The sequence below is a fragment of the Lagenorhynchus albirostris genome, chromosome 6 (genome assembly GCF_949774975.1).
Source record: "Lagenorhynchus albirostris chromosome 6, mLagAlb1.1, whole genome shotgun sequence".
NCBI lineage: Eukaryota > Metazoa > Chordata > Mammalia > Artiodactyla > Delphinidae > Lagenorhynchus > Lagenorhynchus albirostris.
The window spans coordinates 55,204,491-55,224,140 of record NC_083100.1 but is presented as its reverse complement, the minus strand read 5'-3'; the positions used below and the strand labels follow the sequence as shown (position 1 = coordinate 55,224,140).

General features: G+C 38.5%; 1 protein-coding gene across 1 annotated transcript in view; it reads right to left on the bottom strand.

Annotated features, from left to right (window-relative positions):
* The window catches only part of PDE11A (phosphodiesterase 11A), a 415,084-nt gene that overhangs the window by 222,036 nt on the left and 173,398 nt on the right, over positions 1 to 19,650 (bottom strand). Inside the window, exon 5 of the mRNA XM_060152569.1 lies at positions 9,266 to 9,330. Within this exon, the coding sequence (XP_060008552.1) occupies positions 9,266 to 9,330 (65 nt within the window). The remainder of the gene's footprint in view (positions 1 to 9,265; positions 9,331 to 19,650) is intronic.

The window sequence follows — 19,650 nt, the reverse complement described above, 5'->3', positions numbered from 1 at the left end:
ACTCAACTAAGGCCATGGTCTTAATAGAATGAGCATTAGATGGCTAAGAGAATTGCTTCCAGACATAAGCCTGCAGGAGCATAGGTAGTACTGCCAGAAGTGCTGCAAATGTGTGCAAGTTACTTACCTCTCTGAGCCTCAGGATCCTCATTTGTAAACTAAGGACAATTACATGTAACTCATTGGGCATTTGTGAGACTAAGACAGCATAAGTGTGATGGATACTAGACTTTCAGTGACAGTTATTCTCTTTCCCTAATTAAAGTAGATATCACTATAATGCACAATAGTGGATGCACAGAATCACAGCTTCCTGGAACTTTGTTGCTAGAAGAGATATTTAGTAGACATTATCTATTTCATCTTCCTCATATTTTTTTTTTGAATTTTATTTTATTTATTTATTTTTTATACTGCAGGTTCTTATTAGTTATCTATTTTATACATGTTAGTGTATATATGTCAATCCCAATCTCCCAGTTCATCCCACCCTCCCCCACCCCCCGCTTTCCCCACTTGGGGTCCAAACACTTGTTCTCTATATCTCTGTCTCTATTTCTGCCTTGCAAACAGGTTCATCTGTACCATTTTTCTAGATTCCACATATATCTTCCTCATTTAATAACTGAGTATATTAGTCTCCTAGGGCTGCCATAACAAAGTGCTACAAACTTGGTGGCTTACAACAAAAATGTATTCTCTCATAATTCTAGAAGCCAGAAGACTGAAATCAAGGTATTGGCAGGGCCATGCTCCCTCTGAAGGCTCTAGGGAGAATCTTTCATTGGCTTTTCCAGGTTCTGATGGCTCCTGGTGTTCTTGGGCTTGTACTTATCACTCCAATATCTGCCTCTGTCTTCACATGGTCTTCTCCTTTGTGTCACTGTATGTTCTCTCCTCTTCTTATGAGGACATCAGTCATTGGATTTACTGCCCGTGGGGAAAATCCAACATGTATGTCCAGCATGATTTCATCTCAAGATCCTTAACTAACTGCATCTGCAAAGACCTTATTTCCAAATAAGGTCGCAGTCTAAGGTTTCAGATAGTCACGAATTTTGAGGGGACACTATTCAACCCACTACACTGGGGAAACAAGTTTCACTGAAATAACATTTAAAATCAAACAAATTTGTAACTTTGAATATTCCTATTTGAGAGTTAAAGATCTTATATTTTCTATCTCTATATTCTCAGCAGTAGCCTGTAAAAACATGCGTTTTTGGTTTTACAAGATGTGAGTGGCAACTGAAGACAGTAAGCTGAATGAATAGCAAGCAAAGGACAAGCAGATGTAATATTTCACAATAGTGCACAACATACAGTTAACACAAATCCTTTAACTGCCCCACCCCTGGGAATTTCTCACTGGCCATGTTTTCCCACAAGTTTCAGCCTCTACCCATATTGTTCAGTTCCACGGGTTCTTTGTTTGCCTCTCCTTATTCCTTCATTTTTTCCTGAATTCTCTTCTTCTTGAACTCCTTTTAAATTCAAACCCCTGTATTAGTTTTCTGTCATTGTTGTAACACATTACTACAAACTTAAGTGACTTTAAACAGCACAAACGTATTATCTTACAATTCTCTAGGGGAGAACTCCTTTCCTTGCCTTTTCCAACTTTTAGAGGTTGCCCACATTCCTTGGCTCATGTCTCCATTCCTCCACCTTCAAAGCCAGCAATGACAGGTTGAGTCTTTCTCAAACTGCATCACACTGACTTCTACTGCTTTTCTTTTTCTCTTTTATTATTTTTATACAGCAGGTTCTTATTAGTTATTTATTGTATACATATCAGTCCATATATGTCAATCCCAATCTCCCAATTCATCCCACCCCCACCACCCCACCCCCACTTTCCCCCCTTGGTGTCCATACATTTGTTCTCTACATCCATGTCTCCACCCCTGCCCTGCAAACGGTTCATCTGTACCATTTTTCTAGATTCCACGTATATGCATTAATATATGATATTTGTTTTTCTGTTTCTGACTTACTTCACTCTGTATGCCAGTCTCTAGGTACATCCATGTCTCAGCAAATGACCCAGTTTCGTTCTTTTTTATGGCTGAGTAATATTCCATTGTATATATGTACCACATCTTCTTTATCCATTTGTCTGTTGATGGGCATTTAGGTTGCTTCCATGACCTGGAGATTGTAAACAGTGCTGCAGTAAACATTGGGGTGCATGTGTCTTTTTGAATTATGGTTCTCTCTGGGTATATGCCCAGTAGTGGGATTGCTGGGTCATATGGTAGCTCTATTTTTAGTTTTTTATGGTACCTCCATACTGTTCTCCATAGTAGTTGTATCAATTTACGTTCCCACCAACAGTGAAAGAGGGTTCCCTTTTCTCCACACCCTCTCCAGCACTTGTTGCTTGTAGATTTTCTGATGATGCCCATTGTAACTGGTGTGAGGTGATATCTCATTGTACTTCTGACTTGCATTTCTCTAATAATTAGTGATGTTGAGCAGTTTTTCATGTGCCTCTTGGCCATCTGTATGTCTTCTTTGGAGAAATGTCTATTTAGGTCTTCTGCCCATTTTTGGATTGGGTTGTTTGTTTTTTTAATATTGAGTTGCATGAGCTGTTTATATATTTTGGAGATTAATCCCTTGTCCGTTGATTTGTTTGCAAATATTTTCTCCCATTCTGAGGGTTGCCTTTTCATCTTGTTTATGGTTTCCTTTGCTGTGCAAAAGCTTTTAAGTTTCACTAGGTCCCATTTGTTTATTTTTGCTTTTATTTCCATTACTCTAGGAGGTGGGTCAAAAAAGATCTTGCTGTGGTTTATGTCAAAGAATGTTCTTCCTATGTTTTCCTCTAAGAGTTTTATAGTGCCTGGTCTTACATTTAGGTCGTGAATCCATTTTCAATTTATTTTTGTGTATGGTGTTGGGGAGCATTTTAATTTCATTCTTTTACATGTGGCTGTCCAGTTTTCCCAGCACCACTTATTGAAGATTGTCTTTCCTCCACTGTATATCCTTGTCCCCTTTGTCATAGATTAGTTGACCATAGGTGCATGGGTTTATCTCTGGGCTTTCTATCCTGTACTATTGATCTATATTTCTGTTTTTGTGCCAGTACCATACTGTCTTGATTACTGTAGCCTTGTAGTATAGTCTGAAGTAAGGGAGTCTGATTCCTCCAGCTCCGTTTTTTTCCCTCAAGATTGCTTTGGCTATTTGGGGTGTTTTGTGTCTCCACACAAATTTTAAGATTTTTTTGTTCTAGTTCTGTAAAAAAAATGCCATTGGTAATTTGATAGGGATTGCATTGAATATGTAGAATGCTTTGGGTAGTATAGTCATTTTCACAATATGGCTTCTTCCAATCCAAGAACATGGTATATCTCTCCATCTGTCTGTGTCATCTTTGATTTCTTTCATCAGTGTCTTAACAGGTCTTTTGTCTCCTTAGGTAGGTTTATTGCTTGCTATTTTATGCTTTTTGTTGCAGTGGTGAATGGGATTGTTTCCTTGGATTTCTCTTTCTGATATTTCATTGTTAGTATATAGGAATGCAAGAGATTTCTGTGCACTAATTTTGTATCCTGCAACTTTACCAAATTCACTGATTAGCTCTAGTAGTTTTCTCATGGCATCTTTAGGATTATCTATGTATGTATGTATTATCTATGTATGTATGTATGTATCTATCTATGTATCTATGTATTATCATGTCATCTGCAAACAGTGACAGTTTTACTTCTTCATTTCCAATTTGTATTCCTTTTATTTCTTTTTCTTCCCTGATTGCCATGGCTAGTGACCTCTGCTTCTGTCACCACATCTCCATTTATAAGGACCCTTCTGATTACATTGGACCCATCCAGATAATCCAGGATGATCTCCCCATCTCAAGATTCTTAATCAGATCTGCAAAGTCCCTTTTGTCATGGTTCCACAGATTAGGACCTGTATATCTTTGAGGGGGCATTACTCTGCTTACCATATACCCTCATCTTATGAAACAGAACATTTTAGCTCTCCACCCTCCAGGCTGACCTGCATGCTGAAAGACTCATTAAACAGAGATTCTTACCCTTTATTTACCTCCTCTGGGATTTCTAGCTTTATTTTTCTCCTCCCCTTCTAGTCATACCAAATGAAAAATATAGTAAGAAGATGGCTTTTTAAAAAAGATTGTTTCCCTCTGAAATAAGTTTTCTCCCCTCAACTCCCTTACTCCCAAAATGCTGAAATGATTACAGTGCTTGTGTTTTAAACAATATATATTTCCATTATATTCCATTAAATGATTATGTGAAAATTCCCTTTTAGTCAGTTGTTACCTTCTAGAAATTACAGACATTTGGCTTTTTAAAAAATTTCTTCTTCTTCTTTTTTTTTTTTTAGCCTTAAGTAGCAGTGCTGAGAAAGTGCAATTTCCAAAGCACCCATATTTATACCTAGGAGATACATCAATAGAATGTGGCCAAATATATTTTAAACTAAATAAAAATTTCTAACTCTTAAGATGTCCATAAATGTTCTTTTTCATTTCTAAGTACATATGATCATTCAGACACCCTATTCCCATTGAGAACAGAAAGAGGTTTATTAAAGCTTGAATAAGAGATTCAAGAAAGTTTATTCTGGCTGCTTCACTATATATTATTAAATTAGGCTTCACATGAAAGGTCCTAGAGTGAGATCTGAGGGATAGTCGAATGGATCAGACAAGATCTTAATTTTTTTTTAAAGTCAGTATGGACAACCCAAGAGGATTGTAAATAATAAATGCATCAACAGTATTATATTCTGCAAAAGAGAGACACATGTCTATTTCTAAACTGTTCTGATTCTGGAAAAAACTGGAATATCATGTTCCATTCTAAGCTGGGGCACGTCCAGGGGAGAATAAAAAGGGTGGTGAAGAGTCTGGGGACCATGAAATATGAAAATAGTCTAAAAATAGCAGTTGCTGACTTGGAAAAGTTAAGGATAGTGGATCTGTGCAGTCTACCATAACTGAACCACTGCCATGTGGGTAAGGCAGTAAATTTAATCCTTGGTGGCTTTAGCTTGTCATCCTCTGGTCCTTCTCCCACACCACTGCCCAGAGGATTTTTCAAGACAAATCTTAATATTTCACTATCTGTTGCTACTCCCCCGTGAGCAAGCAGGCATGTAGCCAGTCTCCAGGCCAATTAAGAGGGTCTGAGCATCTGAGGACCAGATAGGACCCAAACCCCTATGAGATGGCATTCAGGGGAGCTGGAGGCCCTCAGAAGGAGTTAAGGGCCATCACCATCAATTATGATGACCCTTGTGACAACAGATCACAGCCCTAATTAAAGATTCTGAAACATGCCATGTTTTCTCTCCCACCTCTATGCTTCTGTTTATGATGTTTCCTCACCCTGGAAGGTAGTCGTGTCACTGACTTCCCATCATTCTACAGTAGTGCCTAAATGAATTTTTACCATGTCTGAAAGCTTTCTCTGAGGATCATCTTCCAGTTTTCCCCAGATGAGTTGGGTGCCCCTTCCTCTATATTAAAATACCACCTTGCACAAACCTTTTACAGAAAGTATTGAATTGCTTTGCCGTCACTGATGTACTTGACAGCAGGACATATGAGCCTAATCTGGAACACATCTGTATATGAGGGGGCCTTTATGTGTTATATAAGCTGATGTGCATGGAAGGGAAGGGACTGGGAGGAGGAGGTCTTGAGCATCTGAGTCTGGTGGCTAAGATGGAAAAAAGGTGGGGAAATCAAAAGAACAACTTAGTGGCTAGCTCTCAATCTGGGGACTGGTTCCTAAGCCTGGCCCCATGGACTAAGTCCAAGTCCTATGGAGAAAGAAAAGCTTTAGGAACTAAAAGACTTGTAAAAAAAAAAATGAGGTACATGCAGGACTGATTAGGGGTCAGGCAACAAACAAACTATAGCACACTGTAGGGAAAGTGAAACTTCTTACTCTCTGCACTGACTACCAAGCCCTGCTTGGATTTGGAAAGGCCACCAGTGCATCTGAGACAGTGCCCAGGGAGCTGTGGCACAGCGGTGGTGAGGAGTCCAGTTATGCTCATGGGAATTCTGCAGTGGGCCAGGAAGCCCATGTCCAGTAGATGCTGTTCTGCCATGTTTAGAGGAAGAGGACTTAGGAATACTTGGAAGAAATGATGGGTGAGCAATAAAAAAATTTTTTTTAATCTTGGGGATTCCCAGAGCTACTTCAAGAGTGACTTTTGCAAAGGGCTTGGGTTCTTACACTACGAGGGAGAAATGACCAAGCAGCCAAGTATAGATGATCACTGTTACCGTGACTCTACTTATAGCCATGGTCTGGAGGCCTGGTGAAATCCAGGTATGGTTATATTATATTCTTAACCCACTCCTACCTCTGTTCATTGGCCTTGAGATCCTTGAGGGCAGAGACTGCTGATTAAAAAAAAAAATCTCTGTAGCCCCATTACCTATCAGAGAGTAGGTACTCATCATATGGCTGTTGAATGAAGTAATAAAATTAATGAAAGGATAACTATCTCCAAAGGACAAATTTAGGACAAAGAGGTGGAAGTTACAGACATGTGATTCAACCTAAAATGCCTTTCTAACAATCAGAACTCCCTATCAGTAGAAAAAGCCCACCGTGACATTGTGAGAATCTTATCACTAGAAGAGTCATCAAGGCTGTCCCAGAGGAGGTAAACACCGCATGAAGAAAGACAGATCAAATCATTTCCAACTCTCAAATTGCTTGGTATTAATTACATGGAGACCAAGAGGAGACTGGCCATGACAAAAGAGTTAGCCGCATAAGACAGGAGGCAGAAATGATGAGTCAGCAACAAAATTGCTTTGTAAAAAAGTCTTCAAGGACTGTCTATAAAAAGCAGCAAGCTTTAAATCAAAGTTCATCAGAATTAAACTAATGCCCTGAAACACTGTTGCATGAAACCCTAGACATTACCTTCAAGAGCTATCCTATTAAAACTCTGAATGATGTCCAGAGGACTAAGGTATCCAATGGACATTAGCTATAGAGAAGATGTTAAGTGATGAAGGTTAAAGGAAAGATTTACAACGTGTTGAGAGCAGGCTGTCATTTGTAGACTCATAGCCTGTTTCAATGTCTCTTCCATGGCCACTGGCAAAATAAATGCTAGAGCCACTTGTCTTTATTCCTTTAACCTGCAATAAATGACCAAAGGATCCCACATCTACATGAGGAAAATTACTAGACAATGCAGGAAAGATCTTCTGAAATAAATGGACATTCTACATAAAGGCCACAAATAGAATGATGGAGAGTACTATCTCATAATGTCAAAGTTCAAAGGCACTTTTCAAATGTCTCTTTAAAGAAAATCTGACCTTTCTTTCTTTCTTTCTTTCTTTCTTTTTTATTATCAGAAGTTTGCCAAGAGCAGTATGGGCCCTGGGTCATTTCGTTTTGACATGGAAGTTCTCTCAGCATTAAAAATAATGAAATATTTAACTCTGCAGTGACCATGAGGACACATTCAGTAGTTTAAAAAAAAAAAAGAACAATATTAAAACATTAGGATTTCAAAGGAAGGCTTTTCCCCCTCATATATGAGAGAGAGAACCTATATGAGGCCATAACTAGCTAAAGGACTAAGTACAGACAGATATTTTAAAATGTATTTCATGTTATTTTACATGAAAATTTTAGGAAAATGGCTGAATACACCACTAGTAACTCTATGTCTAAATCTTTTTTGGGTATAGATTAGCTGACATTAAACATAGATGTGAACATACATTTTCACGAAAACAAAAACCTCTTACAAAAGACCTCTTGCTTCCCATTTTAAGGTATAATTTACAAACAGTAAAATTTATGTTTTTTAAGCGCATAGTTCTGCAAGTTTTGACAAATGCAGTTGTATAACTGCCACCACAAGCAAGACGGAGAACGGTTCCTTCACCACTCAAAATTCCCCTGTACCCCCTCACAGTAAACTCTTCTCTCTATCTCCACACCTGGCAACTACTGATCTGCTTTCTGTTGCTATAATTTTGCCTTTTCAAGAATGCTCTATAACTGGAATTAGAAATGGACTCTTTTAAATATCATACACTTGATAAAAAGTGAAGCAACTAAAGTGCCCATTTTAATGTGCTGATTTCTATTTTCTGAACTTAAAGGCAATAATAAGTACATAAAATCAAATTACCCTCAACTACTACATCTTGAAACAGGTATTACCCAAGGAGCCTTTTGAATATACAGATCTTTAGGACTTCACTTTCAACATACTGAATCAAAAGCACTCATGTGGGTCCTGAGAATTTAGTTTTTATTCAGTTCTCCTAGCTTGATTCTGATTGATCCAGCCAGATTGGGAAACAATCCAGCAGACATTCACTATATGAGATTAATTACCAGACTGTAAATTATGTGTGCAATGGGATCAAAATTCAGAGATTGGGAGGGTTTTATGCAGGTGATCTTGTCCTGAGATGTGGCTACCATTTACTGGCTGCAGGGCCTTGAACAAGTCACTTAAACTCACTGAACCTTGGCTTTCTCCTCTGTCACGCATGGGTAATGATGCCTACTTCATCAGGTTATCTGGGGGGATTCAATGCATATAAAGCATTTAGAATAGTACCTGGCACACTCAGCAGGTACTCAGATAAATGGAAGCTGCTTATCTAGCTGGTATTACCATCACTGATATTGTCATCATTATCATCATCATGCTTTACTTGTCCTTCTCCATATTTCTGCATTTTGGTCAATTTCACTATTTTTTTAGCCCTTCTTCTAGAGGTGACCAAAGTAAAGAGAATCTATTTTTGTAGTAGCCAAACTATTATTCAGGGTAGTGCAAACTAAAAGAAATTCACTGATTGTCCCCAACCCTAATTTTCACCCTGCTACAGCTTCAAAGATACCAATAGGGACAAAAAGTGAATTACCAGAAACTCTTAGTCTTTTCCCCAAGGGGTATTGGTCAAACACAAGCAAACAAAAGGGAAGAAGACAAACGAGGGACCAGAATAAAGCAAAAAAAAAAAAAAAAAAGGTTATCTATGCAGTTATGGAATATCTAAAAATCGACTTTATTCATTAGCAGTTTTAGATGTATATACATGTATTTTTATGTATAGTTTTAATTTAAGCCCTGAAATATAGAAGAGTGATGATATTTGGCTGCACTTGCTGATCTAAAGAAAGAAAAACTCTTATCCTCAGAAATTATGCAATGCTGCCAACACCACGGATCGAAGATGAGGATCAGAGACAAAACTGAAAGTCATAAGCCCTACCTGTTCTCAGCATCGGCACTGCACTTTGGGGACAGCAATTCAAAGGATTTGGTAAACTTCACCACCTGCCACACAGAAAGACAACAAATCCAAGTCAGTTAAAGCTTTCTCACAGTTTAAAATATTCCAGTAAACATTTTTCATCTTTATAATGACTATTACAATAATTGGAGATTAAAGAGAGATTTTAAGTGGAGAAATCCCGAGGGATACGAGAAAATTTTATCCTACATTTTGTACTTTATTTCTTACACGGCACATATTGCCCAAGTTTTAATACATTTCTAAATATGTATATATTTTTACAATAAGGTGTAAGAATCCTGTGGTGGTCAGGCAAAGGGACATCTCATTTGAAAACTTTTTTACTGCCCTTTTAACAACCCAGTCACCATCCATGGAGAACCTGGTAGAGACAAAACATCTTTCAAAAGGTTGCCCTCCATCAACCCCAGGTTCCTGAAATTACCTTCCCTGGCTTATCACTGTCCTCAGGTGAATGTTTTTCTGTCACCTGCAAAGGGTAACGAAGAGGAAGACACTTAAGATCATCCCTAGTGTGGACACTTCCTACCTTACCTGTCCAGTGAAACTGGCACAATCAGTTCAAAATCCTGATCAAGACCTATTATGCTGAAAGGTAATTTATAGGCACAGAAAATGCAAAGACAGTTTTTCTTATCATTAGCTACTGTTGAGTTCTTACTATAAACCAGGCCCTACATCAGAAGCTTCTTTGACTATTTAATTTCCCTGTTACAACTCTTTGAAGTGGGAATTTTTATCTTCAGTGTATAGATGAGGAAACCAACCCATAACTTTTAAGAAACTTACACTGTTTCGCACAACTAAATGGGGCCTCTGGGATTAAAGCAAGTCTGCATGACTCTAGAGTGTCAGTTTTTTCAACAACGCTAAAAATATTGAGTGGGAAAGGCACCGTTTCTGGTCCTCTTTTGACAAGACATAACACATGATAGAAAAAGGAGGCCCTATACTGAAAGGAGTCATCTGAATGTCACTGGATGCTTCCAAGGTTGACATTTAGATTTGCCTTAGCCAGATGCAGTCATGCTTCAAAGGCCGTTTAAATTAACCACTTATATATAAGGAATTGATGGGCACTTGAGAAAATGACTTGGGAACTGGGAATAGATTAAATATTAAAACAGCTCTATCAGTGAGGTAATGAACCCATACTAAAAAAAATGCAACATTAAGAAAAAGATAAAAGCCCATCACAAAGAAAACTGTGTGTGACTAGCAGGGCAGTGACAATAGCTCAACTAAAAGGAAATACCCTTGACAACTATAGGACATATTTCATTTCATATTCTAATGTGAAATAAGCCTCTACAAAATCACTCATTGTGGCAAACTTTATTTTCCAGAGATGGCCACAGCAATATCTCCTATCCCACATTCCTCTCTACAATATGACCCTGCCACCTTCCTACCAAGTTGTAGGGTCTATGTTTCCTCCCCTTGAATCTAGGTGGGCTCTAGAGCACTACAACAAATAGAATATATAGAAGAGAGGCTATGTGCCTTCTGAAGTTGTCATAAAAGGCAATGCAGCTTCTGCCTCATCTGACTGGAATACTTGTGCCTGGAGCCCTGAGCCACCATGTCATAAGTCCAACTACCCTGAGGACACTATGCTGAAAGGTAGCCAACCATACAGAGGAGTCACATGTAGATGCTCTGGTCAGCAGCTCCAGTCTTTAAGCCCTCCCAGCCCAGGTGCCAGACATAAAAGCAAACAGACCTTCAGATGATTCTAGTTCCCAGCCATTAAGTCACCCCTGATCTCCAACAGTGGTTCTAGATATCCTGGAAAGAGGTAAACCATCCTGGCTATTCCCTCTTCAAATTCCTGATCCACAAGATCAGTTTAAACCAACATGGTTGGTTTAAGCCTCTCAATGTTGGGCTTATTTGTTACACAGCAAAATTAACTAGAACACTTATCTTAATTGAGGGCTTAAACAGAAACCAATCACTTAGAACACAGAAATCTTGATCTAGCTGCAATATTCTTGGGGTCTCACAAGGCCAACAGGCCACAAACAGACTATTTGCTATCACCAAATAATAAATTCCTCAAACCATACCCTAAATAATTCTTAAAGTTAAAACAATAACAGGATAATAAATAGAAGCATTTCATTTATGCTTGCAGAATGGGAAACTGTTACAGATTTTAAAAGAGAAAGTCATATCTCTACTTTGATCTCTCATCATCTGTGATTTCTTTCCATTATTTTGTTAGATGACAGTAAATTCTTCTACTTTTTAATCATGTTTTAGGCTGTTGCTATGAACTGAATGTTTGTGTCCCCCCCAAAATTCATATGTTGAAACCCTAATCCTCAATGTGATGGTATTTGGAGATGGGGCCTTTGAGAGGTTATTAGGTTGTGAGGGTGCAGCCTCATAAGGGGATTAGTACTTTTAAAAGAGACAGAGAGCTTGCTTCTTCTTCTCTTCTCTGCTACGTGAGGATACAACGAGAACATGGCCATCTACAAACCAGGAAGGGTGGCCACACCAAACACTGGATCTGCCAGTGTCTTGATCTTGGATTTCCCTTTCCCAGCCTCCAGAACTGGGAGAAATACATGTTTGTTATTTAAGCCACCCAGTCTATGATAATTTGCAATAGCAGCTCAAACTGACTAAGACAACCATATCCTACCATTTTACTGCAAATCTGTATGAGGCATTTTGCATACATTATGACCAATCCTTTATGTATGTATCGATGCTTACAACGTCCTAGCAAGGTAGGTATTATTATCCCCATTTTCCTGAAAGAAAATGAAAGCTTAGAGGGGTTAAGTGGTTTCCTGGAAACCATATAACCAATAGGTTAACAGAATTGGGATTTGAATGATGTCGGTCTGATTCCACAGCTTCTAATTTCCCCACTACTCACTGCTTTCATAAACATGAGCAAGTAGCATTGACAGAGAAAATTATTTGGACATGACTCCTTCAGAGCCAGAATACTTAGATAAATTCTGCCTTTATTTATTAATTCTATGAATATTTATTGATATACCTGAATCTGTATACTACTATATACCTGAATCTGAATAAACATAGACCAGAAGTAACTTGAAGTAAAACACTTGGCTTGATATATAGTAAATCAAGTTACCAATCAACTAATAATTGTTTTTGCATTTGGAAATCAAGAAGGATATATCTTTTAATTTCCAGACTTGATAGATGAAATTAAACTCTCCAATATTACTAAGAATACTTTATTTGGCTTAATTTTCACTGCTGATTAGAATACTTTAGAACTCTGAAAGGACATATGTTAATTTCTGAAAAACTGATATCCATTGGGTGGTAAAAGGGGGAGTAAGCCCCCTTGGCGGGGTTTTTGAGGATCACTCTAACATGGCCGCAGAGATTACACTCAGAAACGCATAAGAGATTACACTCAGAAACGCATGTGAAATTAAAGGGTTTATTATATTCACAGGCCCTAGAGAGGGGGGCACAGTATGCCCAAAGGACCACAGAAAGTCACCCAAAGCTCAAAGTTTGGTTACTGCAGGCAGGCAGACAGCAGAGCAAGGACCCACGGGTAAGTGCCTTTATAGAGGGTCATAGGTAGGGTAACTTGTGGCACTCAGGAAGCATTCCCCTTGGGTAATTTGAATGTGACTGGGTCTACATGGAAAGGAGACAAGGGGTAAAATGAGGAAGTCATCATGAGGCTTGTGGCTTGCATACATTATGTTGACGATGGGTACCCAGAAGTGGGCAATAACTAAGTAGAAGTTCAAAACAAGCAGGGCAAGTGCTGTCACTCAGGAAGCCACTGGGGCAACAAAGAACAGTTTGACATTACAAAAATGATTTTTGTCCTATAGCAATGCAAATGAATTTTATCCAAGCAGAAATGCGAATGGCTTCTGTGCAGTAGAAAAGATAAGCCCATAATTACAATTTTATTGTCCTGGATGATGGTAAGCATTTTTTTTTTTTTTTTTTTTTTTGCGGTATACAGGCCTCTCACTGTTGTGGCCTCTCCCGTTGTGGAGCACAGGCTCCGGACGCACAGGCTCAGCGGCCATGGCTCATGGGCCCAGCCGCTCCGCAGCATGTGGGATCTTCCCGGACCGGGGCACGAACCCGTGTCCCCTGCATCGGCAGGCAGACTCTCAACCACTGCGCCACCAGGGAAGCCCGGTAAGCATTTTTAAACTCTAACCTACCAATCTTGTGCCTGCATTCATCTGGTGTCTGTTTCAGAACGGACTACTACCTTGCTGGCTTCTCTCATTAATGTGTTAACTACATCTCTGATACTTGCTTGTTTTAGATTTGTGCAAGGGTTAGGTTTTTAACTTTTTGAAAACTGTTGTTTGACACAACAAATATGTACTGAGTGTCTGTATGTGTCAAGTAGTGCAATAGGCACTGGGGCTACACAGTAAAAGAAAAAAAAAAAAAATCCCTGCATGGAGCTTACTTTATGGTAGGGAGCTTAATTTGTCCTGGCTCATCAAAATTAGTGCTCCCTGGAATAAAAAGTGAACTTCTGCTCTCCATACCTTAAGAAATAAACCTGAAAAATGTCTAGAGTTTAAAAAAGAATAAAGATCTTCTAAGAATTAAAAAAAAAAACCCTCTGAGTGACAGAAGAAATGGAACAGAAAATCCTGAAATCTTAAAGCTATATAACTTACAGCTCTAGAATCACAAAGAGAATGGATAAGATCAACAAGTACCTCAGTGAAACGTCAAAATGTTTGAACCCTTGAAATGTAAGAGAGGACTTGTTAAAACTAACAAAAGGAAGAAATTCTTTTTTCTAAAATGTTTTAACTTTTTATTCTAACATAAATCACATGCTGAAAAGAAAAACAGGGTCAAATATTTTGTTTTATTTTATTTTTTGGTTTTAGTTTCTAAATTCCTTTTTAATGAGTAAAGGGAAAGTCAAGGATTATGCATCTTTCAACGTCAGCACTCCATATGGAAAGTACTAGTTGTGTTCCCCAGTAAACCAGCCCATGGTGTCCTGATCAAAGTCAGATACTAGATTCATGAACCACAATGTTGACCTTGTGTGTAGGAAGAAGTAAGCTCACCCAAAGAAAGGTCTGGCCTTTGCCTTTGTCTCCTGGGAGGTAACCTCTAAGCCCTTGGAATGTCCAGCCTGGGTAAAAATGTCTTTGTTTACCTGGGTGCCTTGGGCCAGCCAGATAGTAACAATGTAACTTAAAGTGGTGGCTTTGAGCCACACCAACAATGTGATTTAGGGTGGAGCCTTTGGGTCACATGGTATCAGTTGACCTCTGGAGGGCAGGGAGACTGAGGGCAGCTATGAGGGTGTCCAAATAGGTTTTAGTGATCAAGCCGCAACAAAGACCCTGGATGCCAAGGCTCAGGTGACCTTCCCTGGCTGGCAATACTTCATGCATATTGAATACTTCATGCACACACAGTGATGTGTGCATCACTGCTGGGAGAAGTTAATGCTTTCCATGACTCCATGGAGAGAGGACAATTGGAAGCACCACTTTCGGAACCTTCCTGGACTGATCTCTCCCTTGGCTTACTTTAATTTGTATCTCTTCCCATAATAAACCATGACCGTGTATATAACCGCTTTCAGTGAATTCTGTGAACCCTTCTAGCAAAATATTGAGTTTGAGAGTGGTCTTGGGAACTCTTGAACTTGTACTTGGTATCAGAAGTGAGGACAGTATTATAGACTATGTTTCCTAATTTCATACCTTGTATAATTCTTAGGTTCCCGTGTCTTTAGAAGAAAAATGAGGACAATACTAATGTTGCCTTGTCTTTGGATACATACTGATCATCCAATGTGTATTAAGTACTGGATAGCATAGAGAGATAGAAAAGAAATAGTAAATACAGTCTCCAACTTTTAAAGAATTAATATTTTAGAGAAGAAAATTTTTTTAACTTAATGGTCAGAAAAACTTTCTTAATCTGTTGATGTGTTCCTTTTACTAAACCAAAGGAATTATAAAAGCCTATTCATTTTTTTCTTTTACCTTGGCTGTTGAGAAGCTCAGAGAAAAGCCTTAGGTTCAAAGTTGTATAATTTTTTGCACCACAATTTGGTTTTGAGTTTGTTGTTTGATTTTGTTTCACTTACAACATCTACTTTCTCTTTCTTCCTTTTAATTTGAAAGTTTGCCTTTCATTCTGCTATGTGTCTGGAATACAATAAGCACTCAGAAAATATTTGTTCACTATGAATTTTTGTATTTTTGCTGAAGGGTGCCTTAAATGCTTTCGGCGATTAATTGAGTAAAAGTGTAAACAAAAAGGGGATGAAGTACTTACATACTTGAAAAATGTAGGAAGTATATAAAAATACTTTTACACATGAAATCACATAAATTTGCTTATGTACAACTAATTACAGTTGAACAAAGCTATTATGGGCCATTAATTTGTGTAAAAGAGTATTTTTCAGAGGCATGGGAAAGGAATCTGGAATGGTGGGTAAGAGAAATACAACATTTAAGGATCTACAGCTGATAGCAAACAATGTAAGAATAAAATAGAAGCAAGCTTGAGTCCCATCAAGAGAGTGACAAAATATAAACAGAGCAATGAAACTGTGAAGACAAACACACTGCTGACTGTAAGCCAGATAAGATCAACGAAGTGGCAAAACACTAGCCTTGGCTCCATAAGGTGCATAAAGTTAGCCTGGTTCCAAGCCATCAGACTATGAAGGGCTTCAAAAACATTCTAGAATAAATCTAAGATTGTCACAGAAATTCTAGCCTAAATCATATATTCAAGAACGCAAGGTTGCTGGTGGAATCCCCCTACATGTTCTCTGAACTTAGGGCAATCTGAGATTAGGCTCACAAGCAAATTAACCCTCAAAGTCACCAGAATATTGAGCCCTTAAGGCAACATGCACATGGGCCTTGGTCCTTGAGGACAGCAAGGAACAGCAAAGAAGTATTACAGTTCTGGAGATGTAAACTATCTGCTTGCCTCCCATTCCTCCAGAGTGGGGTTGGGCAAAAAAACTCTGTAAGCCCAATTTGTCCCCCCATCTGTTTTTATAAATAAAGTTTTATTTTAACTGAGCCCACTCATTCATTTAAATATTACCTATGGCTGCTATTCGCTATGACAGTAGAGTTGAGTAGTTGTAATAGAGACCCTATGGGCCACAAAACCTAAAATATTTACTAGCTGGCTCTTTGCAGAAAAAATTTGCTAACTTCTGGTCCAGAGAGATCTCTGAACCAAGTCAACTAGCTATTTTCTGCTAAATCGTTAATGGCTAATGATAGATTAAAGTATTCGTGTTCCCATGTAATTTATCTATAGTTCAGAAAGGAGATTCCTGGAGTCAAAATCTTCTCATCTAAAACAACACTGTAATGACAGAAATTTTAGGCACCAGGGCGAGTGATGGGGGGTATATCTGAGGACATGCATATGTCCCACTTGTCACGGGACCATCCCAGTCTAATAAAGCCTGTTGTCATGCAATAATTATTAAAAGTACCTCCTTGCACTCTCAAAAATATCTTTGTTTGAAAAGCAAAACTCTAGGCAGCCATGCCTCAAACAATTTATATTTTTAAAAGGAATTTATTAAAAATATAATGCATCCAGTGGAAAATTATTTATAGTCAGACACCTGGGTTAAAAAATGAAACAGCTAAAATTTTTTGATGCAGTTTAATGGGATATATATAGTGTCACTGCGGAGATTATGACCAATAAAAAATAGATGAAAGCATAAGTAAATGAGAATAAAGTTCATGTTTTATTCTTGACTTGGACAAATTGAAAGGTTCTTAGTTTCATTAATTTTTAAAAATTTATTCTCTAATTCTGATTTTTATTATAGATGCACTAAATGAACATAGATTAAATAAATAAATACACACACATACACTAAGTAAAAAGAGAATCTTATACGAGAAATATCAGAAGTGGTTTATAGGTCAATGAAACTGAACAAATGATTCCAAGCTCCTCTGGCTGTTGATCAGCCCTGGGACTTACACCCCGGGGAAGGCGGTACACACGCCACAGGGAAGTAAACAAAATATCCCCAAGCATCTCTGACTGTTCTTTGGAAAAGCTCCATGGGCAGAAGTCTTTTTGATTTGAATATTTATCAAGCACTAGCTGGTCTGGTTGCTCTCTGTTTTTTTAATTTAAATACGACTAAAAAAACAAAAACTATGCTCAAATAGATATTCCTGCTACCAAGAAGAAAATAGGAATGATCTAACAAGTAATCACCATTTTTTGGGTTTGAGTTTTCTTAATTCCTATTTTTCCATAAGAGGACTAACATATAGGGCAAAAGAATGAATTAAATGGCCATTCACTGCCATCCTTCTTGATTAATTCCTCTCTTACACCGATGAGTAATTTACTCTAGTCATTTATTCACTCAATCAACATTTTCCAAATACTTAGGGTACCAGGCACTGTGACAGGGTCTGGAAATAACAAGAGGCATAAATCACGTCCTCTCCTTGTACTCACAACACAGTATGGAGGGAGAAACTGTTCACAAAGATATAATCTCACTACAACATATGGTCAAAATTCTACAAGCACACATAGGAGAGTGCTGAAGTTTTCATGTGAACTCTGTCCTAAAGGGGGAGCAGGCATGCTCTAGGCTGAAAAGTGGGGAAAGGTTTCCAGGTTGAGGGACTAAATCAGTTAAGGTTTTGCCAGAAAACAGAGAGAACACTCCAAAATGGTTTAACTGAAAGTAATTCAACAAAGGGACTAGGTACAGAAGCATAGGCAAGATTAAAAGAAACCAGTAAGGAATGGTGAGGTACCCAGGGAGTAGACATTTGGAAAGTCATTAACACCCCTAGGTCTGAGGGGACACAGGAAAGAGTGAGGGAGAGAAGGAGAGATGGAGGAAGGGAGGGGATAATGTTATTGGTGCCCCGGAGGAGCTGGGGCCATGGAGAGGAGCCTTGGAAGAATTCAGCCACCTCTACAACTGACAGAGAAAGAACGAGGGGAATAGGTACTCCCAGTAGCTCTCTCCTTCAGCTCTTAAATCTTCTGCTGCTTCCTCCCATTTGTCAAACGCAACTGAAAGCCAGAGGACAAGAAAGCCCAAGTGGCGCAGTACATAGAAATCAGCCTTCAAAGGCACTCAGCTGAAGAAAGAAAAACCAGCATGAGATGGGGGAATTGGGATTTGTAAAGAATAGTCAGTACAGAGGTGACAATGTTGAACTTTACCTGAGCCCTGCTCCCCAAAAAATGGTATAATGATGAAGAAATACCCCTACTGCTTTGTCTTCCAGATTTGGCTAACCTCAAAGAACCACCCTGCCCTAGAACATTCCAAAATAAGACCTTTGTCCTCATGACTCCTCTGGGATGCACAAATGATGCAGTTAACTCCTTTGTCTACATGCTTCTGTAGGACCCCAGGCACCCTTTCTTTTCTTTGAAATGTTCCTCATAAATGAATGTTCTTCCTATTGCAATAGCCCAGATGAAATAATCTCCTTAATTGCCTGGTGCCTTTTGTCTTTCACAGGAATTATATATGCAAAGATACAGAGGCAACAGATGCATAGGCTGACCATGGGGAGGAGAGGTGGAAGAGGAAGAATGGGATAGAGCGAGCCTGAGGACCAGAGAGGAAAGCTAAAAGTTAAGTTGGGAGCAGAGGTGATGGACCTTGAATGTTGGGCAGTTTGAATTTTACTGTGTAGGCAACAGATAATAAATATTTTGAAGCATGAGACGGGCAGATGCATGTTTTAGAAAGATAACTAGAAGTAGTATTAAGAACTGATGAAAAGGAAGAGTGCCCTGTCTGCAAGTAAAGAAATGAGTGAAGAGGAAAATTTCCAAGCTAGAGACTAGTAAAGTCAGAGTAAAGAAAGTGGTAGAACGGGTGGGAGGGAGGGGCTAGAAATGATGTTTCAGTGTAGAGGCAACAGACCTTACAAACAATTGAATGTAAATGGTAAGAAACACTCAGAGATTACTCTGTGGTTTTTAGCTTGAGTTACCCATTAACTGAAATAGGAAACCTCAGAAGTGACAGGATGCGGTGGAGATGGACAGTGGGGACTAAAGTTCAGAAGTTGGAGACATATACACATACACACACACACACACACACACACACACACACACACACACATATATTCTCATACCTACATATGTATATTTAACATATATAAATGATTAATGATGTGAGTTAATATATTGACATATAATTACTAATAAAGTGAGTCAATATATACAAATACATAATATGATATATTAATGATTAATGATGTGAGTACATACATATGTATATACATACATATACATAACAATGTTTGGGTAATTCTTGGAATTCTTTTAGA